This window comes from Octodon degus, unplaced genomic scaffold (genome assembly GCF_000260255.1).
Source record: "Octodon degus isolate 3935 unplaced genomic scaffold, OctDeg1.0 scaffold00026, whole genome shotgun sequence".
In the NCBI taxonomy this organism is placed as follows: domain Eukaryota; kingdom Metazoa; phylum Chordata; class Mammalia; order Rodentia; family Octodontidae; genus Octodon; species Octodon degus.
Window position 1 is genome coordinate 12,628,790 of NW_004524602.1, and position 26,120 is coordinate 12,654,909.

At 40.9% G+C, this 26,120-nt stretch overlaps 1 protein-coding gene across 3 annotated transcripts in view; it reads right to left on the bottom strand.

Moving 5' to 3' along the window:
• Window positions 1-26,120, bottom strand: part of Usp3 (ubiquitin specific peptidase 3) — a 93,632-nt gene that overhangs the window by 50,696 nt on the left and 16,816 nt on the right. Inside the window, exons 1-3 of one of the 3 annotated variants that reach the window (XM_023712432.1) lie at window positions 12,874-12,892; window positions 11,789-11,849; window positions 6,029-6,160 (exon numbers count right to left, since the gene is read on the bottom strand). In XM_023712432.1, coding sequence (XP_023568200.1) covers window positions 6,029-6,057 — 29 coding nt within the window. In that variant the 5' untranslated portion in view covers window positions 6,058-6,160; window positions 11,789-11,849; window positions 12,874-12,892. Of the gene's footprint in view, window positions 1-6,028; window positions 6,161-11,788; window positions 11,850-12,873; window positions 12,893-26,120 lie in introns of those variants that run through there. The other 2 variants (XM_004628832.3, XM_023712433.1) reach the window with 2 other exon arrangements.

The window sequence follows — 26,120 nt, forward strand, 5'->3', positions numbered from 1 at the left end:
AATAACTGGGGACCGGGGAGATGGCTCAGTGGAATAAGTGCTTCCCCAACAAGCACAAGGGTCTGAGTTCAATCCCCGGTTCCGCCAAAAAAAAAGAAAAAAGAAAAAGAACTCTTTAGGGCCGGGGAGATGGCTCGGTAGAGTAAGGGCTTGCCTGGCAAGCACAAGGGTCTGAGTTCAATCCCTGGTTCCGCACAAAAACAAAAACAAAAAAAAAAAAACACCCTAAACTGACTTAGGGATTTAGCAAGCCCACGTTGTAATAAGCTTATAACTGGGTGGAATATAAAGGGGTAGAAAGAAAGCAGGCTAGCAGCAAGGCAGAAAAAAGGTTGCTTCTGCTGCTGCGCTGCTGCGCTGCTGCCTTCTGCCTGCTTTGTCATGAATTATTTCTCCTCTGCGATGCCCCTCTCCCACACAGTCCTGCCTTGGAACTAGCTGACTATGAACTGGAACTGCTACAAACTGTGAACTGAAATAAATATTTCCTCTTTTAACTTTGGGTGTTGGGTACTTTGTCTCAGAAACAAGAAAAGTAATGAAGACTCACATTTAATTGTTCAAGTGCTTCTGTACTAAGTGACATAAACATCACACCAAAGACAGAAAAATCTCTACCTCTTGCTCAGCTTTAAAATTATCCAGTAAGATCATCTAGTAAGTTTTAAATTCCTTTTCATTTGCTTCCCTAACATTCTGATATAAGCATAAGCAAACCTAACTTTGAGTTTTAGCACACTTTTCTGGTGGTGCCAGTGACAGAAGCCAGGGAGGCAGAGCTCTTCCACTGAGCCACACTCTCAGTCTCAAGTTTTAGTGTAAAGGATACTTGAAAAAAAGAAAAATTAGCGACATTCCAGTGACTTCATGTATTTCAAACTTACAAATATGAAAATCCAAAATAATTTCTTCAGAAATCAAGGGCATGCTTCAATTCTCTTCCAAATTGTCTTACTATAGAATAAACCAATTATAAAAAAATTAGAAGAACACCTGAGAGAGAACTTTAGCCTTTGTTAATACCTTTATAAGGATGCCCTCTATATTTTTAGAAAACTTCCACTAGAACGTTTCTTCTTAAATTTTAAAATATTATTTTTAAATAAGCAAAATTCTTCCTGATCCCTAATTTTTTACTACAGTGATAATTTCTGCCCAGCACCTGTATCCCCAGCTACTCAGAAAGCCCATGCCAGAGGACTGCTAGAGCTCAGGAGTTCCTGGCCAGTCTAAGTAGCTGGGTAACAGCAAAGGGAGGGGGACCTGTGTCCACATGGTTTACATGAGTTGTCAATAGAAAATCTGCCTTTCTAAATTTTTATCACAACTTCCTTAGAAATCTAAACAGTAACAGTTTAAATCCACAATTAAAGAGCTTTAGTTTTATTAATCTGAATTAACATTACTACTTCTTGAAAATGTTTGAAATCTGAGTCACTTTTTAGACAAATGAATTGGTTCACATTTCATAACATGACTTTGTTTGAAAGGATGCTTTAAAACCTTACCTGCCAGGAAGGCCACATTCTACTAATTTACTTTTAATGTTCCTTTTATAATCCGTCATTCTTGGAAATGTAGCCATTGTTGAAAGAGTCAAAATTGACAAGACTATGTCAGATGTTAAGGCATTTTTCAGTATTTTAGACCAACTCAATAGTCATCCTTTAGAAATCAATGTTTCTACATTTGATCTTAGCCAAAAAGCTAAGAAGAGATAAAAATCAATGTTTCTAATTTTTTTTTATTTTTTTTTTTTTTTTTTTTTTTTTTTTTTTTTTTTTTTTTTTTCACCAGAGATCAAACTCAGGACCTTGCACTTGCCAGACAGGTGCTTATGCCACCGAGCTATCTCTCCGGCAGATTTTTGACTTTTTGAGACAGGGTCTCTCTATGTGTTTTAAGCAGGCCTTCAGATCCCTTTGTATCCCAGGCTGGTCTCAAACTCACAATGACCCTCCTGGCTCAGCCTCCCAAGTTCTGGAATTACAGGTGTCTGCCACCATGCCCGGCAATGTTCCTAATATTAACCTTTGCTTCTTTGCAAACACAATAATGTGGAGGCCAGGGATATAGCTCAGTGGCACACTGCCTGCCTGGCCAGCAAAGTCTTCAGTTTGACTCCCAGTACAAAATAGTAATAATAATGTACACCATATACGGTTCCATCTGCAGAGCTTGGAGAAGGGAAATGGATGAGCAATGAGGAAATGCTGCTTCAGACAGTAAACAAAACACTATCCTTTGTGTAAACACCTTGGAAAGATTTTTATTTTACTGAAGTCTTGATTTGCCTCCCATTTTCATGTTAATCTGTTTATCTCTTCAGGGAGTGAGCTGTGTCAAATCGGAATTATTCCCTCTGCTACTGCTTTACCTCTTTTGAAGTATCGACCTATTTTAGTTGCTCTGCTTACTTAATACCATACATGCTTCCTCTCCGAGTGCTCAGCTAGTATCAGAAGTGAGGGGGGCTGTCTTCAAGGGTGTCCAACTCAGAAAGAAAGTGAAACAACTCACCCACACGTGATTTGTAAATCTTCTACAAGAAAAATGTCTTGTAGCTCTTCAGTCTTCCAAAATGATCATAGGACACAATCTTATAGATCTGGTATGTGTAACCTTCCTCATGATTGGAAGACAGTTTACAAAATCACATCTTTCAAATATGTATTACCTACCCTGCACCAGACAATTGGCATTGGGGCAAATGCAAAGATCTGAGACGTGGTTTCTGCAGTTCCCAAGGACATTTAAAAACAACTAACATGCAGCAGAAAATTACAAGTACCCCAAGAGCTGTAACTTCAGGAGAGATCACATCCAGCTGCAGCTGGAGCTAGAAGAGGGCAGAGCTCAGCGGTAACTTCATGAAGGATTTGCACAGAAAAGACAAGGCAGAAGCTCTTGCTTGAAGTAAACACACACACACACACACACACACACACACACACACACACACGAGCGCTAAGTTACAAAGAATCTTACAACTTTTCTGAGGCATAGAACACACTGCCTAAAAAGGAGCTTCAGCATTAGCTAAAAGCAAAATACTCCATAGCCAAACATCCTCCACCTAATGCATCACATCAATATTTTCACCTCAAGTCAGTCATTCGGTCTAATCACATAAATTTAGGTACAAAGAAAATTTATAAACTGGAGTAAAACTACTAACTTGCGTTGGGAAATATACAACCACATACTCAAACACACGAAGGGAATCTTTTTGTTTCTTAGTAACAGTTAAGGTCTGGGAAAAATATTAAACTTTAGCTTTCTTCATTTACAAAAACTACAAATTCCTTTTAGGCCTGACAGGGTAATTCTACAGGGTGACTTGGCGGCACTCGGCCCCCAAATCCTCAAGCACAGCAATGCCGTGGCTGGCCAGCCAGCCAGCTCCCTTCCTGCACCTCAGAAGCCACACACTTGAGCTCGGTAAGACTCCACACAAATCACTGGCCATTGGCCAAGAGATTCCGCCACAGTGGACACTCCCAAGGTTCAGGGTTTTCTTAATTCTAATTCAGCCATTAAATAGCATTTACTTTAACAGGCTATATCAATGTAGAACCAATTACATCCTAATTTAGTTAGTAAAAGAATTTCCCTAAAATGTAAAATGTGAGCCATTAAAGTATGTAATTTATACTTTAAAGGACCCCTACAAATATAATTCTAGTCCAGTAAGAAAATCTTTAAAATTTACTCAAAGAGCTGGTTTTCTCTGAATCTTACCAACAGCAAGATAATCCACTACAGACTTGTTACAGCACACGGAGAATTAACTGCGCTTGCAAAGCTCTCCATCCATGCACATTGCTAAATGAAAATCAACAGTGAATGTTTTCAGCATCTAGCATGAATAAGCTGACATGACCTATGACTACGACAGGGTGATACTTCAAGAATGATCTGCATTTCTGTGGTCATGAAGCAAACGTACTTATGAATGTGCAGAAACACACGGGGCTGCAGCTACCTCATCCTAGTATGTCACCTTCCTTCGGGAACAGGGGAAACACTAAGGAAAACAGCCTGCATTGCTCTGGTAGAAGGTGCTCTACAGCAGCAAATCACAAGGGACTGGGCACTCGCCCTTGTATGAAAACCTTGGGAAGATCTTCCTGTTTACCAGAACCTTCACCTGCCTCCATGGTGGTGGTTCTCTGTCTAGATGCCTTCTACACGAAGATCACAGAAGAGCTGTCCTAAGTGACCAAACCTTTCAAGATGTTTAATCAACAGCCAAAATTTAACAATGCTAACAAAGGCCGGGGACACGACTCAGTGGAATAAGCGCTTCCCTGGCAAGCGCAAGGGCCTGAGTTCAATCCCCGGTTCTGAAAAAAAAAAAAAAAAAAACAATGCTAACCATACAACAATTTTAAAAACCTAGAAAACCACTGATCTCTTTTTCTTCCTTTTGACGGGCACCTTTCTCATTAATCAACAAAGGGGCTAGATAGAAAAGGCTTAGCATACACTTAAGTGGAAAGAACAACTCAAACCAGGACTTAAATCTCCATCTCCGTCTAGAAGTGTCTTCATATGACATTCAAGAAAAATATAGTTACATTCTCTTAATGAATAGAGTGATTTGTTCTAATGGTGTTTGTAAATAGGATATCATGTCTGCATCTTGTACAGCAATTAACCACTCAGAAGAGTGTATGCAATGTGTTATTACTGAAACTGTCCTACCAATTTGATTTGAAACTGTCTCATTGCTATTTGTTTTTCAATAAAATTATGGGGAAAAAAAAAGACCCAAAGTCAAGAAAAAAAAAATTAAAAATCCAGAATTTTAATTAGGTTATTTATAAATATACCAAATACAAAAAAAAAAGAAAGAAAGAAAGAAAGAAAGAAAGAAAGAAAGAAAGAAAGAAAAAAAGAAAGAAAGAAAGGAAAAATGGCTCTAGACATATTCTTTAAATGGCTTGTTTCAAGGGCCGGTGTGATAGCTCAGCGGACTAGGCGCCTGCTTAGGCAAGTCCAAGGACCTGGGTTCAATTCCAGGTACCACTTGTCACACTGGCAACACCCCTGGGCACACTGAGCTAGCTACCGAATCCAGGTGTGGTGGTGCACGCCTGCAATCCCAGCTCTGGAGAGGCTGAAAACAGGAGGATCACTATGAATCTCAGCTGCAGAGTGAGATCCTGTACCTAATACATTAAAAAAAAAAAAAAAGGCTTATTTCCCTTCAATGTCAACAATACTTAGAATTTTGGGTAAACTCATGAAAATAAAAACTGCTCATCATAATTTTTTGGTTTAGATAATAAATATGCTTCCTTCACACCAAAATTACAATTGCAAATTACACTTCTTATACATATCAAATTGATAAAAATTATTAACCATCACTTGTAACATAACTCATTCTAAGTGGTCACAGAAGTAGGCCCATCATCATAGGCCTATCATCCGTATGAAATGGACATGAATACTATACTACAAAAAATAGGGCTCCTAACCTCTTTTTAAGGGATGAGATACTTAGACTGAAATATACAAAATTCTTAACATTTCTTCAGGGAATAGAAGAGAACAGAACTGCCATGAGACAATAAAGAATGTCACAACAATCTTTCAGACGAAGTTAAAGTTCACAATATTACATAACAAAATGTTAGCTGGACAGTAAAGATATGATTGGTTGCTTGGGTACCACAGATTGCTATTATATTATTTTTCAATTTTAAAAAATACCGTGAGAAACAAATCTATGGTGAACAACAGTTAAAAAAAAACCCAAAACACCCAGACTTTTCACTACCATGAAGCCTACTGAGATGGAGAAGGAGCAAGGGCTGAAAGAGAAGAGGAGGCCTAGAAGTGGAAAGGAACCCAGAGGAAGCGTGAGGAAGGGCGGGCACCCGGGTGGCCCCAAGCCCTGCGAATCCTAACGGCAGGACAAGGAAGTGGCGGCGGCGGCGGCTGCCTGAAGGGTGAAGACGAGAAGATGAACGCACTCCTGCTCACACACAGAAACACTTCCGGAAGGCAACGTACTCACCAGTATGTGCTGTAGCTACTGCAATCCATACACACGGTATGCTGAGGCTTATCTTGCTTTTCTGATTTCTTATGGTTCGTTAAGGGGATTTGTGCCTCTTCATAATGTTTTTTGGCATGGCCGTTTACATACCTTACGAAAACCAAATGAAAATTTACTTATTTAGAAATTAAAGTAGTACGAGGTAATATAATTAAGTGTTAAATTAAATGAGAAAGAACTACAAGGACATTTAGTTAGTGATTTATTAAGCTACCTACTTACAATATACTCCTTTTTGCAATTAAATAAGACCACTTTTAATTATATTCTAGACTAGGGCCAGGAAAGGCAAGGCATTACCTATGCAAATCGACTGCAATGTAGTCGATATTACCATTTATAAACAGCTATACTAATGTTTTTGCTATAGCCTTTTTCTAACTACCAACCTGACATATTACCAAATAGAAGCTCTGTAAATTAAATCACTTAGCCACTTTCCACAGGACCATAGGCTCTGCTTGGGTTACTACTTAATTTAAAACATGAAAGATTTGGAAACACGATAATTGCTAATCTCTCTTATCTTTTATTGGAATGCCTGAATAATCAGTTACACTCATGGAAACACATTTGCTTAGAAACAATTCAGATAAAGCACAGATTATTTTAAGATTAAAAAAATCTTACTTCTATATATAGACAAATATCTTAAGATTTTAAAAAGCAAAAAAAAAAAGATTTTAAAAAGCATTTCTCTACACAAATATAATTAAAGTTTAATTATGCTCACAGAAATTTTGTAACACTTTCCAACTCAGATTTAATAAAACATTTTTTTGCAGTACCAGGGGTTGAATATAAAACACTTTTTATATCAAGAAAAAGAAAGCAAATTAAAGATTCATAAACACACAGTGTGCACCCAAATTCATGGACACCTTGACTTAAAGACTGCCCGTTACCATCACTGCCCACTGCCATGAAGACCCTCACGACACAAAGCTTCCCCGCTCCCTGAATACAACCAGTGGTAGAAGTCAAGGCCTATCTGAAAACTCAAACTGCCAAAACAAATGTTGGTTAAACATTTGTTTAATTAACAAAGAACAAGTTGAGAGGGTTGAGATGACATTTTCACCATGAGCCACGGTAACTGTACCTCATGGAAAGATGCTTACCTTTGGAAAAGTAACATGGGTGCAGGAGAGCCAGCAAGGTGTGGTAAGGAGGAGGATCCACACCAACCTCAGCCCTACACCCTTGGGAGAACTGGTCTCTCTGAGGCTTTATTAACTTCACATCAAAAACTTAACCTAGTTCTCTCCTATTTTGTCAGTGTGCTTTAAAGAGAACTAACAACTGGGTACTCAAGTCCTCTGTCCTCAAATGTAGAAGATAATGGATTTTAAAGTAAAATAATAATTAAGAGCATACGTAAACAACAAGACTGCCTCAGCTCAAAAGTGGGCTTTGCCACACCCGGGCCTCACAGCCTGAATGAACTGCTTGACCTTTCCCGCCTGCAGCTGGAGAAGCTAGCGCAGTGCAGGGCCATGTCTCACCATGTCTCAAGGTTATCAGATGATTACGCATGCTCAAAACAAATGAATGCAATTATTTTAGTAGCATCTTCCTTTATATACTTATTTAGGGTTAGGGTTTGTGTCTAGTTGTCTCCTCAAAGCTTCATGCAGTCACTGGGGCGGCTTCTAGAGCTTGTGATTAATTCATGATCCAATGCTGGGATTATGAACGTGAGTGCTGCGCCCGCCCTGGGGTGGGTAATCTGCACACAATGTGGGGAAGGGAGAGAGGCTTGCTAGCAGCACAGCGGCTGCCCCTCCTTACCTCTTGCTGTTTTCTACTGCCATGAGCTGCTGCCCTCTGCCATGTGCCACTCTGCCTTGGAGCCAGCCAAGCATGGACTGAAACCTCCACTAACTGTGAGCTAAATAAACCTTTCCTTCCTCAATTTTGGGTGTTGAGTATTTTGTCCCAGCATCGAGAGAAGAGCAACTGAGACAGTCAGAATCCAAACATAAATAGGCACAGTAACCATGTATTCTAAAATAACACGTCAGGTCAGAAAGTACTATTTAACTAAAAAGGTAAACTGTATGACATCACATAGGTGCAATATCTAATTATTTTCTGTTTGTGTAAACTATTTGTATTACATACCATAAAAAGTAATAGCAATCTTTATAAGGAAGTGCCTCAAATCAAAGGAAGTGTAATACAGAATAGTAACGAATGGCTTTACCACTTCAAGTATGTGAAAACTGGTCATTTGCACAAAATATATATATATAGTTCACTTACAATACTGCAGCCTCCCAGTGCATTGTATGTTTCGATGGTTCCCAGCACTGTCAGTGACAAGGTTAACAGGGCTTTGGCTAATACTCACATACACTGGTCAGACAGCACCAGCTCTGTATAAACTAGGCTATGCAAAAAGAAATGGCTCCTCCATCTAATTCTGGATCTTAACCATGGTAGACATTTTGGTCTATAGCACAGGAGGAAAAATTTCATCATATATGCAGCAGAGTCTAACAATCTCAAAAACTTAAAAGTTACTTAAATAAATCAGTATTATGAAGACCATCAAAATAACTCAAATAGGCTACTGATAATCTATGTTCCTTAGCTAAAAAAAATTATTTAATTTATGGGGGGGAGGGCTATAGCTCAGCAACACAGCATCTGCCTGCCAAGGTCCTGTGTTAGATGCCCAGCACAAATAAATACATAAAGTTCAATTTAAGACTTATTGGTTAGGGTCGGCCAAATAGCTCAGCAGATTAAAGCACCTGCAAGCAGGAGCAGGGGCCGGGGGTTTGATCCCCAGGCCTGCCATGCCAGCCTTACTCCTGGGGTATGCTGACACAGCAATTGAGACTGGGCGTGGTGGCACGTGCCTGTAATCTCAGCTCTTGGGAGGCTATATTTTATTTTTTATTTTAGTTTTTTTTTTTTGTTTTTTTTTTTTTTTTCAGAACCCGGGATTGAACTCAGACCCTTGCGCTTGCCAGGCAAGCACTTATTCTACTGAGCCATCTCCCCAGCCCCTCATCTTGGGAGGCTATAAACAGGTGGATCACTATGAGTCCAATCTAGTAGTGAGACCCCGAACACCCTGTAGACCCTTTCCTAAAACACAAAAAGAAAAAACAAAAAAAACTTATTGGTAAGCAAGTAACTTAAAATTACTGAAAAATCAGTAAATTTGGCAAACAACATGATAAAAAAATTAACCAATCAGTTATGTAAAATGAAGATCCAAATTCAGGCTACCTCATTATATGTTCAATCTTCTTAATCATGTTTCTCTGAAATTAAGTCACACTTCTAAATTTAACCTTGCCTTCAATTGGAAACAGTTTACCTACAGTCTAGAAATTTTTCAATTTATTTTTCTAAAGCCTAACTAGAGAATTATTTGTTGCCTGCTTTGTTTTTTCAATTTTTTCAATTTATTTATTTATTTATTTGGTACAGGGTCTCACTATACAGCTTCGACTCAGAGTGATCCTCCTGTCTCAGACTTCTCAGGGCTGAGATTACAGGGGTGCGCCTCCACACCCAGCCTGGGTGGCCCACAGGGCATGTGGTACCACGGAACCAGAGCCTTGCACTTGCCAGGCAGATGTTTAGACCAATGAGCTATCTTCCCAGTACTATTTGGTTTGTTTTTTGGTAAAGGGGGGGGATTTGAACTCAGCACCTCACGCTTGCCAGGAGGAACTGTACCACTGAGCTAGATCCCTGGTTCGTTTGTTTTTAAGACAGACTCTTGCTATGTAGTTCAGGCTGGCCTTGAGCTCACTAAGTAGCCAAGGCTAGCCTTGAACTTGTGGCAATCCTCCTGCCTAAGCCTCCAAGTGCTGGAATGACAAGCATACTCTACCACATCCAGCATGTTGCTAGCTATTAAGAATACTAACCCCTTCAAATTTTTCTCAGAAATGCTTGAGGTCTTTTCATTAGCTTATGAGCCTTAGGATTTAGGGTACAGAGCACTATGAGAGAACTGGAGGGCAAAGCTACATAGATTCACTGCATTATAATCTCACCTCTCAAAATCTAGGAGAGGAATCTGTCTCTTCAAGTGCAGAACTTAAATGCTTCTACTTTTCTTCTTTTTAAAAATTAATTTATCTGTACTGTACAAAGTATTTTCAGGTTTCCCAAATCCTAGAGATTTTAAAACCACAACAGCCACAATTAAGATAAGCAGTTCACATTTTCCAAAGGTACTCTTAAGCCGTACATGGAAAGAATACTTGATTTCAGGACTCAAAATGTGAAAAATCAAACGTAAACTGAACAAACTGCTCTCCCTGTACAAAGAACATTTAAAAATGACAATGGGGAAACATCAGGCAAGTACAACATGGGTATTAGCCTATGTTTTAGTATGATTTGTACCTCCTGGCTGTTAAGCTATTAACTTTTTTTCTTTTTGTATTTTAGGGAAGTGTCTACAGGGTGTTCAGGGTCTCACTACTAGATCAGACTCCTCGTGATCCACCTGTTTACAGCCTCCCAAGAGCTGGGATTGCAGGCACACACCACCACGCCCAGTCTCAATTGGGTCTCAGCATGCCCTGGGGTGGAGCCAGCAGGGCAGGCCCAGGGATCGAACCCCTGGCCCCTGTGCTTGCTTGCAGGCGCTTTAATCCACTGAGCTATTTGGCCAGCCTGTAAACTATTAACTTTTAAAGTAATCAAAGTAGATTTTCTATGTTAAAAGTGCAGCAGAAATATATGTGCTACTACGGCTAGCAGAACTTAGAGGCTGATGTTTGAGTTGGTGCTGGAAGAGCTCCTGAAGCAGTGCAATAGCACTGAGAAGCCGAGAACTGGAAAGCAGTGCTTGAGCAAGAAACTGGGTGGGTGGGACAGGAGATGCCGACACTGCGGAGAGCAGAACGCTCTGGTGGAGCAGCAAAATATCGGGCAGATCTTAGGCAGGAATAAATAATCATCTCTGTATTCAAAGTGGTTAGGATAGATATATAGTTACATTCTCCTAATGAACAGAATGATTTGTTCTAATGGTGTTTGCAAATAGGATCTCAAGTCCGCATCTTGTACAGCAATTAACCACTAAGAAGAATGTATGCAGTGTGTTAATTATTGAAACTGTCCTAGCGATTTGATTTGAAACTGTCTCATTGCTATTTATCAATAAAATTATGAAAAAAAAATAATGCATCTCTATGTGTATTCAGTTTGAGAGGTTTTTATCCTCCAGAACAACCTGACATTGGATTCAAAAGTCAGTGAAGGTGGGGACTGGGACAGGCAGAGGCGAGACAAGCCGGGCGTGTTGCTCACCACCCCCGGGTCAGTGATGAGGGCGTGGCCTCCAAGGATGCTCTACTACAACAAGCGCATCCAATTTACCCCACTAAAGGCTTAAACAACTATCCGGTCAACTTTCATTGCAAGACTTAAAACTCTTCTCATTTTATTTTTCCAACCCAATATTACTAGATTGTCTTGAACATCAAATTAATTCTTCTACATATCAATATATGTTTCTTTCTCTAGATTTTCCCCTCCTTCATCAGAGAACAAAGTAATGCAACTGACGTCAGCACCCTACACAGACTTATACACTATGACTAGCCAAAGTATGAATTACGTCAATAAACCCTGTCGTAGAGTTCCAAAGTATGAATTACGTCAATAAACCCTGTCCTAGAGCTTAAAGGCAAACTTTCAAAAGCAAACAGAAGAGTGAGGCATAAGTATGTCACCTACCTTCCACAGTGCACACTTGAGCAAGTCAAACAGACCCAGGGGCTTTTGTTGGACCGGCACACTAATAAAAAGAAAAATACAATGTAGCAGTCGTATTGTTATTTCCCAGTTCTCCCCTGCTCTGCAGAGCCGTCCTGAGAGCCAGCTGCGCGGGAGCCTCAAGTGGCAGACCCGCTTTGTGGCCACTTACACAACATGGCTGCCTGACTAAAGCTACACGAAAGGAATTTAAATACACCACCCAGCAGCTATTCATTTTAATTGCTGACTCAGTTCAAACAGTTGAAGCACGAGTTCGGTGCATATACATTTTTCTCCTTTATTATTTATTCCCTTTTACCATGATCTACAACAAGATAACGAAAGCCTAGCTGTCCATTCAAAACATTTTTTTTAAGTCTCGTCTTTTAATCACATGTCGTTGCCATGGAGGTCCTACACCACTATAAGCTACAACTTTTGCAGCTTATGCAGCAAGAGGCACAATCTAACGTTGCAATTAGGAAGAACAATCCTAATTTCCAAAAGAAGGTCTCAATCCACAAAAAAAAATTTCCAAAAGAAGGTCTCAATCCACAAAAAAAAACACCAAAAAAAAAAAAAAACAAAAACACCGAAAAAATAAGTGCTTCCCTGGCAAGCGCAAGGGCCTGAGTTTAATCCCCGGTTCTGCCAAAAACAAAACAAAAGAAGTTCTTAGCTACACAAAAGAACAGCAGATAACTCTTGCTGTTGATGTAATAAGGTCATTATTTTAGTTTAAGCATTACAAGGATAGGGCAGGAAAAAAGGGGTAGGTGCAGAAATTTTTAAAATGCTAGTTAAAACCCGGAATGGTAGCACACGCCTGTAGTCCCAGCACGTGGGAGGCTGAGGCAGGAGGATCGTTGCAAATTCAAGATCAGCCTGGGCTACAAAGTGAGCTCAAGGCCACTGAACTGCATCATAGTGAAACCCTGTCTCAACACACACACACACACACACACACACACACACCCCACACCACGCTAGTTAAAATCTATTGTTTATTCATTCAGTTAAAAAAAAAAAAAAAAAGATGTTCCACCATATGCGGTGGCACACACCTGTCTGTACTCCCCACTATTCAGGAAACTGAGGCAGGAGGATCACAAGTTGGTGACCAGCTTGGGCAATTTTGCGAGACTTTGTCTCAAAGTAAAATTTTTTCACAGTTCACTAGTAGAGTGCTTGAGGCCCTGGATTCAATTCTGACATGGAAAACAGAAAAAGAAGAAGGTCACAATATAGCAATGGTTTTCAAAAAGAGAGCAATCTAGATTCACCCGTAAAGCTTTCCCAAAATCCCTCTGCTCTGCTCAACACAGACACCTACGATGAGCTGCCAAGTCCAGTGCACACGGGCCTTCTCGGGGGAGCAGCTTCCCCAGTGGCACCTGACACAGGGATGGGAAGGCGCCGCGCCCTCACATCGTGGTGAGTCCACTTGCAGGCACGCAGCAGATGCTCAGCAAACACTTGCTGGAAAGCAAGTTTGCATTTCTTAGTTCAGGACACACGCTACTCCAGTATCCGCTGCCTGCTTTCATCTCGCTTGTATTATCACATGGAACAACAGGCCTCTCTCATTTAAGAAAAGTAGACCAAAACTGTAAATAAGGCCTATCAAGAACTGTGAGGCTTTTTTTTTTTTTTTTTTTGCAGAACCAGGGGTTGAACTCAGGCCCTTGCGCTTGCCAAGGAAGTGCTTACTGCACTGAGCTGTCTCCCCAGGAACTATGAGTCTTTTTAATGCACACTGAAACTTTAATAAAACTCTCCCAGCAATATTAAGTATCATTGCTTGACCTGAAAATGCCTGTAATTAGAACCCAATTTTTGTGAAATTACAGGTTGACTGGTGGGTGTTCATTTTGCAAGGCTAGTATCTATTCAGCCAATCTCAAGATTCCAATTTTACCACGCTGTGGGACATTAACTAATTTTGTATCTAGGCCTGCAATCTCGCTCTCATGCTCTTCCTCCGTGCCTACACCTGCTCAGGCCCCAAATGCTCTTGGAGCCAGCTCTATCTTGTTCTGGTTCCCTCGTTAATGAGCCAAATAAATCTTGGGACCAGGCTGCTTCTGCCTGCATCTGAGATGGAGGTGAGAGGAAAGGACAGCACAGTGCTATTCTCTGCCCAGGGCCTCCCTGTCTGGCTGCACAGGGCTTTGCTTTGAACAGTGACACCGAGGGGGAAACTGCCAGCTGGCCAGGCCACCATCTCCATGCATTCACACCTTTCCTTCACTGACAGGGCCACCCTTGAAGACACTGGGGTTTTGGCTCAACCGGGTTCACTTCTATTATACATGCATGTTTGCTGCCTGACAGAAAGACCTAGAAGAATAGGTACCAAATTGCTACAGGCAATTACTTTAGGGAGAGATGTGGGGAACTATTGGCTTATTCTTGTTCTTTTCAATCTCTAGTTCTCTAGTGTTTCAAGAATGTAGTATGAAGTGAGGTGGTGGCGCACACCTGTAATCACAGCACTTGGGAGGCTGAGGCAGGAGGATTGCTGGGAGTTCAAGGCCAGCATACGCTACATATGAGCTCAAGGCCAGCCTGAACTACAGTTGAGACCCTGTCTCAAAAAAGTAAGTATGTGTTAAAATAAAAAATCCAATAAACATGTTTAAAAATAAAAAGTATATTAGAATACAATTATTCATAGCTCGAAGAATAACTTAGAAGACTGAAAAATGGATTACCTGTTTCCAACAAATCTTTTTCCTAAGTATTAAGAAACATGGTAACTCAATCTGAAAAAACTTTTTTATATTATCCTGAAATAATTAGACCACCATGATAAGTTTAGAACAAAGTTTTTAACTATTCGGTTTATTTTTTTAATAATTGTACAGGTCTTTCTACCTCTTTTATAAGAGAAAAAGAAAATTAGAACAAAAACGCTGTTACTTTGCTTTAGTGTGTTTCCTAACAAATTTTCTTTTCTCCTTTTTTTTTTTTTTTGTATTTTAGGGAAGGGTCTACAGGGTGTTCAGGGTCTCACTACTAGATGGATTCATAGTGATCCTCCTATTTACAGCCTCCCAAGAGCTGGGATTACAGGTGCACATCACCACACCCAATCTCAACTGCCGTCTCAGTGCACCCTGGGGGCAGGGCCAGCATGACAAGCCTGGGGATAGAATCCCCAGCCCCTGTGCCTGCTTGCAGGTGCTTTAATCCACTGAGCTATCTGGCCAGCCCTCAAGTATTTCTTTTCCTCCCTTTTATAATTATAAACATTAAAGTACATGCAATTTTGTGGTCTTATTCTTCCACTATTGCTAAATTAATATGTCTCTTCATGATAGTGAATTAGAATAGGGTATCACATGTGTGTACTCTTACTCTTGATAGCTCAATTATTCATTTTTTAATTTCTAAATTTGAAAAAATTCAAGTAACCCTTAAGACCAAGGGGAGGATAGGAAATCAGTGCTTAATGGACATAGAGTTTATTTGGGAATGATAAAAACATTTTGGAACTGGAAAGAGGTGGTGGCTGCTCAACAATAGTAAATGTATGAAATGACAATGAATTTGTTCCTTTTATTTTTGGAGACTGTATCTCACATGATAGTGCAAACTGGCCTTGAACTCACCATGTAACCCAGGCTGGCTACAAACTCAGAGTGATCCTTCTGCCTCAGCCTCCCGAGTGCTGCGATTACAGGCATGCACCACCACACCTGGCTTCCCTTTAAAATGATATGTAAACTGACCTCAGTAAATATGTGGCATTTTTATACAATGGAATACTACTCAGCTATAAAGAATGATAAACTCGAGGCCTTCATATTTAAGTGGATGCCACTTGAAGATATACTTATAAGTGAAATAAACCAGACCCACATGTGTAAATATCATATAGTCTCCCTAGTATAAGAACTCAAAAGAAGAATTACAAATAGAAAGGTGTAACACAATTAAAAGGAAAGCGAGAACTTGAGGATTGGACAATAAGGAGAGGACAAGGAGAAAAGCTGGGAAACATGACAGGGGCAAAGCCATACATTTATACGCACAAGATGGGCAAGGCAATGATCCAGAGAAACATCAGCAGGTTTTTGAAACTAGCAGTTAATTGGTAGGATTCTCACCCTGACTAACTATATATGCTGATATCTGTGAATCAAGCCACTGCACTGAAGATAGCAATGTGTAATAGAAGGGTCACGCTTGGAATGCCTGTCATTCTGGTCTTCCAAGTACGCACTTCTTGTCATGATATACCAATTATTACCATACTGTCTCTCAAGTAAAAGGGTTTTTTTTTTAATAAAGTGTAATAAATTTTTAAAAAGACAAGAAAAAATGTCACAGGACTGTCCTGCTACAATGCTGTATATGGTTAGATTTCTAAATTTCTGTGTAAAAATATGTAAGTGTTTATTCCTATTTTTTAAATTATTTTTATTCATATTCTGTAGGGACTTAAAGTTTAACATATCAATGCTTGATGGAAAATACCTGTTTCATGTTATGCCTAAGAGGTTTGATATTTAGACAGATGGTTAGGGTAAACCAAACTGCATATGTTGCAGGGTAATAATAAGCTTCTCTTCTGGAGGGTTAACAAGCTAAGTTTGCAGATCAAAAGTTGGAGAAAAGGAAGGGCTGCAAGGTCAGCCAACATTTTGGCCCTAGCCTTTCAAGGTCAGTGAAGACTCAGGACATAGGAGAACCCATACTGTAACATCATGTAACTCAGCTGTGCCCCAAATTTTCTGATCAAGGAGATTATGGAGTCATAGAGGAATGCAATTGATGATGTAGAGTATGCCTAAGGAGAGTCACATGGAGAGAAAACATTCTCTCAGGTTTTCACAGAGAGCACATTGGCCAGGCAATGGCCATGATTCATCCACGTGGCTGACATTGACAAAGGATCTACAAAGTGCGGTACAGGGCTACAGGATGAATCCTGAGGGCACTTGACTGACCTTATCAGATACAAAAGTTACATTTCTTGTTATATAGGTCTTGCTTTATCTTGGTCTTAACCATCCAGCAGAAAAGTATAAAAACAGGTATATAAAGTAAAGCCATATTAATATGCTAAGCTGTGAAAGGCTGAAGTCAACAACTTCTGCAGATAACCCACTACTAGTGTGGACTGCTGCACTGTGTTGGATTGTTTTGCTGAATTCACACATCTATAGTATTTAGATGCCAGTGGAATACCCATCTCTGACAGGACTAAACAAAAAAGGGGGATACAAAGGAAGGACCATTCTGCATTTGTATATACAGAATAGTTAGGATAGATATATAGCTACTTTCTCTTAATTCAATGAGAAGAAATGTGTATTAATAGTGTTTGGACAGGATGTCTTGCCTGCTTCTTGTACTATGGATAAGCACTAAGAAGATAACAATGTACAGTGTATTAATTATTGAAACTGTCCTATTAATCAGCTTTGAAACTCTCATATTTGTTTCTCAACAAAATAAAATAAAATAAAAAGACAGGTTCTTGCTGTGTAGTTCAAGCTGGCCTTTAGTTCACTACGTAGCCCACCCTGGCCTTGAATGCCCAATAATCTTACCTCAGCCCTCTCGAGTGCCTGGATTGTGTCTTTTTAATAAATCTAAAACATAAAACAAAGCTCAAGGGTAAAAAAAAAAGAAACTTCACTTTGAGTCTAGAGATCTGATTTCTTCAACCATGAACATTTATGATAAGAAAGTTAGTACGAGACAGGACTGTTGTTCTTGGCTATTTGGATGACAGTATCTCTGAGGGCATAGCTCAGTCAGACCAGAAGAACACTGAAAGACTGGAAAACTATACAGAATAGGGCATGATGGGGGAATGGAAAGCCAGTAAACGGCAGTGGCTTAGGGAATATTCACTCTGCTCATGCACACCTCACCCAATTTAAAAATCTTTAGCGTACTCAGATCATTAGCTTTAAAAACAAAAAGGAAGGGCTGCAAGACAGCTCACTAGTCTAAGCGCCTGCCTGGCAAGTGCAAGGTCCCAAGTTCAATTCCCAGTACCGCATGCCTTGCCAGTTCCAGGCACACTGTGCTGGCCCTGAAACTGGATGTAGTGGTGCATGCCTGTAATCCCAGCACTTGGGAGGCTGAGACAGGAGAATTACTACAAGTCTGAACTGTATAGCAAGACCCTGTGTCAAAATTTTTAAACATTAAAAAAGAAAAAAAAAAAAAAAAAGGAAATAAGCCAGGTAGGGTGGTACATACCTATAATGTATGAGGCAGGAAGACTGCTGTTGAATCTGAGTTTAACAGGCCAACCTGGACCACACAGTGAGTTCAAGGGTTAGGGTAACCCTAATCTTTACCCTAAACTGGGTATGGTGGTATATGCCTATCATCACAACACTTTGGGAGGCTGAGGCAGGAACCACAAATATGAATAAAACCAAGACAACTCTGTCCCAAATTAATAAATAAAAAATGGGCTGAAGGTGTAACTCAATGAAAAGACCCTCATTCAGTCCCTCATATTGCAAAAAGAAAAAATAAAAGAATAAAACATAGCATAAATGAAAGAACACTATAGATTTTCAAACTATTCACTTTAATTGCCTTTGGGGAAATATAAAAGGAAGTTTCAATTTATTCAAATATGTTTCAAAAGTTTATCTGTAAAAGGAACACAGTTTTCATGGAAGCCAAACTAAAAGTTGCCAAGCTATTCTGTAGATTAAAGTGCCTGCTTAGGCACACACAGGGACCAGGGATTGATCCCCAGCCAGTGGTGACTGAGACCGGGCGTGGTGGTGCAGGCCTGTAATCCCAGCACTTGGGAGGCTGAAAACAGGAGAATCCCTACAAATCCAATCTGCACAGTGAGACCCTGTACTAAAATCCATAAAAATAAATAAAAAACATAATATTATAAAAATAATACTTAGAGGTGAAATTTCATACACACACAAAATAAAGTTCACATGACCAATAGAGACTTTAAGCTCAAAATATAGTCTCTATTGAACAAATCAGAAATATCAAACCAAAAAGACTTTTATACTTTTAATCTTAAATGCTGATACTTGAGGAAAAGAAGCGAGAAGGATGGAGACTTGTGAAAATTCAGAAGTCAAGTCTGGGAACTTATAAGGCCTCCTTAATACACCACATATACTTCAAGGTAGTGTCAAAGCAAAGAAACCAAACAATGAATTTCTCCCACAGTTATCCTGGCAACAACAGGTTCATCTGGTGTCTTATAAGCAGAATCTCCCCTTCCATTCACATTTAAAATGTCCTTAAACAAGGTCCCTTCTCCACCAACAAATCATCCCTCCTTTCTTGGATTCTTTTTAATTATTTTTGTTCTGGGAATCAAACTCAGGACCTTGCTAGGCAGGAGCTGTGCCACTGAACTATGTCCCCAGCCCTCCTCCTCGGATTCTGCCAGCCATGAGCTCACTCTTGGCCAGGCATCTCAGAGCACAGGTTGGCTCTGCAAAGCCTAAGAGCGCTCCTCTGTTCCTCAGCCTCCGCTCTTCCAGCAGGCAGGGCCCTGCGTCTGGAGGAACGGAGATCCCAAGCCTCTGTGCAGAGCTGTTCCTGGAAGCAGGAGCTGCACTGAAGCTGAGCAGGTGAGTGGACACCACAGCGGCCTCTAAAACGTCCATCAGATTCAGTCTTTTTCCAAAAGCCAACAGCTTCTACTTTCCTGGAAGCCAAGGGCTCAGGGGCAGAGAGGAGGACTCAGAGATCTACAGATCAAAAGAGATTTTGCCACCTACTATTCATGAACGGGAAAGAAGTATGTGTGAGAGAGGCAGAAAATTAGGAAGTTTTGTGCTTAAAGAGATCCATTTATTTACACTTGACTATTTTAGGTTATGTTCACAAGACAAACAGCAGCCACACTGAATAGCGCATGATGATTTTCCTGTATGACCACAGATCTTCACCTAATAGACCACCTGTGACGTTGAAAGCCTATGTTACGGTTTGTGTCTAGATGTTCCCCCACAGCCTCATGGAGTCAGGGGGCAGCCTTCTAGAGTCTGTGAGTAATCCTCGATCCAGCGCTGGGAGTACGGGTGTGAGCACTACACCTGCCGCGGGGCAGACAGCCGAGTGTAGTTAAGGGAGCGCGAGAGGCCTGCTCCCTGCCCTGCTTCTGCGGCTGCTCCTCCCTTTCGCTCTTGCTGCTTTGCTGTTTTCCTCTACCAAGAGCTGCTGCCCTCTGCCATGTGCCACTCTGCCTGGGAGCCAGCCCAGTGTGTACTGAAACCTCCACAAACTGTGAGCTAAATAAACCTTTCCTTCCTTCATTTGCATGTCGGGTATTTGGTCCCAGCAATGAGAGGAAAGTAGCCGCAACAGCCTATCAACCACTCTGGAATTCTAAACTATGATAAAACATCATGTATTGCTCCTTGCGACACAACTTCATCGCTTTCTTGACACACAAAACAGCACAGGATACACAGCCATTTACAGTGCATCCATTATTCAGTACCTGCTTGACTAGGAGAGAAAGCTCTTTATTTTCTCAAGAATTCAGAAAGGTGAGGATCAGATGACCAGGAACCTAGTCCAGGCCCTACCGTTACTCGTTAGTCGCTACAAAGGTAAGAATGCCACCGAAATTCTGAGCCTGGGGCTCAGCTGTAACATGAACAGCAGATTATGGCCAGGACCCCTCTGGCTATAAAATTATTCAAGCTGCTTAAGAACTGGAAAAGTCAGACAAAACAATCATGTCATCCTCCCTGATAAAATTTTCCCAACTTTATTTTCCATCTCCTTTTACTAAAGGGATTAACAAAAAGATGAATTGCTAATGTAATACAACTTTCTAGACCAATGGTTTACAGGTCTTTGCCTGCCCTCCCCTTAGCCCTGGGAAGCAAACACATTCCCACCACACTGCCCAACAGCGACTCACTGCGGCAGGGAGCTGGGCAGGGTGGGGGCCGCCATCCCACACCTCATCAACACACAGTCACGACAGGAGGACACAGAGCCTCACCCCACGTGCAGTTTCTAGTGGAACCCTGAAAACATGAGCAACCCAGAAGAAAGCATCTGTGATGTGTTTCTTCAAAAACGTCTCTTACGTGTAGCTGACACTTACACAGGACCCGTGTGCCTAGCACTATCACGGCCACCTTCTGCGTGCCGCTTCCCTGGAAGCCCTGCAGCCCAAGGAGAGAGGAATTCTTATGTGGCCTGTGTGGTACATCAAGACACTGAAGAAGACGAGTTTTACAGCCTGCTTAGTAAGAGACAGAGCTGGAACTCAAGTTCATATAGCACAGACCATCACAAAGTAGTAACTCCAGAAAAGGGCCACTTTTGTTGAGAAATTTTTGTTTTCTTTTGGAGCTGAAGTCTCTCTGTTTTCCTGGCTGAACCTGAACTCCTGAGCTCCTGAACTCAGCTCATCCTTCTGCCTCTGCCTCCTCAGTAGCTGGGACTGCAGCTGCACACATCTAGCCTCACTATCATTTTTTTTATTATTATTTTTGCTTTTTGGTGGAGCCGGGGATTGAACTCAGGCCCTTGCGCTTGCCAGGGGAGATAAACACTGAAGAGTCTCAGGCTGGACACGGTGGTGCACACCTGCAATCCCGGCTCTCAGGAGGCTGAGGCAATCACAGGTTACAGGCCAATCTGGGCTACAAGTGAATTCAGGGCCAGCCTGGACTAAATAGTGAGACTTGCTCAAAAAAATAAAATAAAACCCTGGAAAGGAGATGCACATGGACTTACTTTCACTTTCAACTATACTGTTCAAAATTTTTCAAAAAGCTTTTTTCTCAATGAAAATTAAATTTTAAATACTGATACTATAAGTTTATCCTAATGAAAGGGACCACATTTTTTTTTTAATGTATTTAGTACAGGGTCTTACTATACAGATCAGACTCGAAGCTATCCTCTTGCTTTCAGCCTCCCACGTGCTGGCATTACAAGCGTGCACCATCGCACCGAGACTCAGTCACCTACCAGCACGCCCCAGAGGCGGGGCTGGCACAGCCCTACGCCTGTCTAAGCAGGCGCTTTAGTCCGCTGAGCTATCTGGCTGGTCCTGAAGGGACTAAATTTTTAAGCAAGATCAGTAAAATAAAATCAATAATCCAGTATTAGAACTATGTACTTGTAAACATATGATCAATAAAAATTCAAAATTTTGTAGGTGATATTAACATGCTTATATACACTTAATGTAACGTTCAATAATAAAAGCATTACTTCTTTTGATATTGGAGCATAGAGAACATTATCTTAAAAGTCTTACAAATATTTCAGTATATATAAGTAGAAATATATTTCAGGTAGACCAAATTTACTCTCCAACTGATTTTTTCTTTAAACACAGGGCCTCATGATGTAGCCCAGACTGGCCTTAAATGCACAGCCCTCCTGCCTCTGCCTCCACGGTGGCGGGATGCCTGGCCGGCGCCACTGTGCCCAGTGCACGTTCTCACGCTTAAGAGCAAGGCATGTAATCGTCTATACATCCTAAGTGCTCTTTCAGCAACACCTGCACAAGTCTATTCTCTGCTGAAAGTTCCAAAGCCTCTGCTATCCTTAATCTGAGACCCTGAAATTACTGGGAGAAACAACTGGTTAAAATCACAGAGAGCAGGAACTGAACCCTCATGTAATCCAAAAGAAATCAAACTGCATTGTACTAAGCAACTGCCGAAAGGGTCCACACAGCACGGGTGCAGAGAGATCCACGGCCACACCGCAGACCTTCCAAGGAAGCTGAGTCAGCTGTGAAGCAAAGTGCACCTCAGCTGCATTTCCATTTTCCCCATGAAGACCTTTTCCACTATGCCCCTTGGGCAGGCGGCTCTCTTTCTTCTATCCCTGCATTATTCTAAACTGACAACCTCCCCCAATCATCAGATTAAGTAAACTGTTTGCTGGAAAAGTTACAGCATTGCTTATAACAACTTTCCCCTTTCTGCTTAATCGCCCTGTGGTAGATTAAAGATGGCCACAAACTCTCCAACACTTCCCAGAGGTGAAGTCTGAGTCCCCATTCCGTGACTCTGGACAGGCTGTGTGACTGCCCCAGGCAACTGAATGCATCAGAACTGATTCTATGCCAATTTGGAAGTCCAAGTCATTTTTTTTCCACTAATTTTATTGAGAAACAAATAGCAATGAGACAGTTTCACATCCGACTAGTAGAACAGTTTCAATAATTAATACATTGCATATTATTGTCTTAGTGGTTAGTCACTGTACAAGATGTAGACATGATATCCTGTTAAAAAATCTTTTCTTTTCTTTTTTTTTTTTTTTTTGTACTGGGAATAGAACTCATGACCTTGAGCTTGCCAGACAGGCGCTTGTGCCACTGAGCTATATCCCTGGCAGTCCAAGTCATTTGAAAGTCAGATTTCTCCTGCTTGAAAAGCCAGCTCTAGGGGAAGCCAGCCACCACGTACAGTCTTGGTACCCTGAGATCAACATGCTGTGAGATGCTCAAGCCATGCGTGCAGGGACGTCACGCGGGACAGAGGAAGTACAACTCACACAGATGCATGACTTAAGCAGCCAGCTTGAGATGATCTAGCCCCAGCTACTCTGCCTTTAAAATATCCCAGCCAAATTCTTCCTAAATTCCTGACCCACAAATTATAAACAAAATAAAACACTAAATGTACTTTTTAATGATTGCAATTTAGGACTGAGGCATCAACACAAACTTCCGGCAGAGGAAGGGCTGTGGGGGACGCTGCACCACCAGGGTCCCTGTGGGTTAGCAGAGGTGAGAATGGAAACTTCAGGAGGTTCCGCTCCACAGGAATCAAGCCCACCTGAAGACTGGACTCGCTTCTCTACACTAGGGGTTTTTTGTTTGCTTGGTTGGGTTTCTTTTTGTCTTTATTTTTTTGTTTGTTTGTTTGGGTTTTTTCTGGCAGAACCAGGGATTGAACTCAGAGCAGGCAAGTGCTTATTCTACTGAACCATCTCCCCGGCCTTCTCTACACTAACTAGCCACGGGGATAGACACAGCCATCTCTCCGCCAAGAGACTGTCATCTCCCTTTCAATGCAGCCTCTCTGCACTGTGCTGATATTTAAATAACTCAAATCCAGATGTGCTTCCACTTTTATAAAACAACCTAATTCTATTATCATTTTGTTTTGTTTTAGACACAGTCTCACTATGCAGCCCAGGATGCCCTTAAACTCACTATGTGGCCCTAGCTAGCCTTGAACGAGGATAATCCTCCTGCCTCAGCCTCCTGAGTACTGGAATTACAGGCATGAGCCACCACATCTGGCATCCTGATTCTTTCTTGCGCAAACAGTAACTCACAAATAATAGTTTCAAACCCTTCAAAAATTCAAAAATACTATTTTCATAGAAACTCTACATTCTGAGTTAAAGGAATTGCTTATCACGTCATTAAAAGCTACAAAGCCTTTTCCTTCATTTCTTTTGTTTCTCTGGATTATATTATTTAATAGGCATCCAGGGAAACCTCAGGTTTTACTGAAAGTTGAACCTTAAATATCATGTCTTAATAACTGAGTTGAGGACGCTACACCATCTGTGTTTCCAATTCTACCTTTACTCCACGAGTTCTGATATACTGCTCTCCTCTGCCATCCTGACCTGATTCCTATCAAACTCAGCAATGCTTCACTCGAGGACTCTGAAGCTGGCATCAAGAGCCCACATGACAACCAGAACTCCGATTTCTGAGGAAGTCATCACAAACTTTTCTCACCATTTCCAGGATAAGATTCCACAGCAAGCCCATGAGGGGAAGAGGCAGACACAGTGATCGGAGAACTCTGCTTACATTGTTTTGTAGTTAAAGCTCTCACTAGCTACTCTTAGCAACAAAAGAACCACTTCCTTTTTTACACAAAAATGTACCAAACAGAATAAGCTGCCTTTGTAAAAATTTTTTTGTGTTTTTATTGGAACATTTTAGCTATACACAAGAACGACATTCATCATAGGGGATTCACACCTGTACACAGTATATCTTGCCTCTCCTCCATCCTCCTCCTCTCCCATTTACCCCTCTTCCCCTGCTTATTTACAAAAGCTTTGCTCCCATTTTTCCTGCTATTGTCTTTGTAAAATTTAACTCTTACTTTTTCAACTCAACAAATATGTTGCGGGTCATGTGACATAACGAACCAGTGGTAGATTTCAGAACCACCAGCCTGCCATCCCCTTCTATGACCTGAAGCAAGAAGCTGGTCCTGAGCCTGGGGACGGGGCAGCACCACTTCTATCTGTCATGGCTATGACAAGGGCCACATGAGGCAAATGTATAAAGGATACAGCAAGCGTAAGAAAGAGGCACCCAGTGGCCATCAGTTTCTGGCCCCTAAAAACATATTGAAAAGAATAAAATGACCGTCAAGGGTTAATGACGGCTGCTACTATCATATACATTGCATTTAACATACATCCATTTACACTATGGCTAATACTCAGAATTTGTTTCCCTAGCTTAGCTTATTACACTTTTTAAAAGAATTATAACTGATAGTATCTTTTCACAAACAAATTTCAAATATCTAAGTTACATTAAACCTCTTAGAAACCCCTCCTATACCTGGCCTAAAATTAAATCATGTTCAACTATCAAATGAATAAAATAAAGTAGTCAATGTTAATAAGCTTTTTCTTTTTTGTTAATAAGCCTTTCCAAAGTTTATATAACTATCGTACCCATGTTAGTGTGAGAACTGTTACATTTTCTATCTAATAAAAAATACATTCTTCTTGAAAAATATATTTTAGAAGCACATTTTGAGAGACAATACACAGTTTAGACAATAAGATGCTACTCAAATAAGACACTTCAATAGAAAAGTAAGGGCCAGCCAAATAGCTTAGTGGACTAAAGCACCTGTTTAGGCAGACACAGTGGCTGGGGTTTGATCCCTGGTCTGCCAGTGCTGGCCCTTCCCCAGGGTGCACTGAGACAGCAATCGAGACTGGACATGGTGGTGCGCACCTGGAACCCCAGCTCTTGGAAGGCTGAACGTAGGTGGATCACTACGGGTCCAATCTACATAGGGAGACCCTGTAGACCCTTACTAAAATACAAATAAATAAATAAATAGAAAAGTAACTCAAGTATGACCACCACACTGACCCGTCAAACTCAGAGGCATCTAGAACACACTAAATCTTGCATCACCAATCCTCACAATCAAACACATCTTGGTATAGCATCTTTGGTATAGGGCATCATCAGTACAGTAACAAATGCCAATGTCAAAATGTACACTAAGAAGATGCTAAGTTCTTTATATAAACTGTTTGATGTTACAGCACCCCAAACTAGCCAACTCATTTAAAAATATAT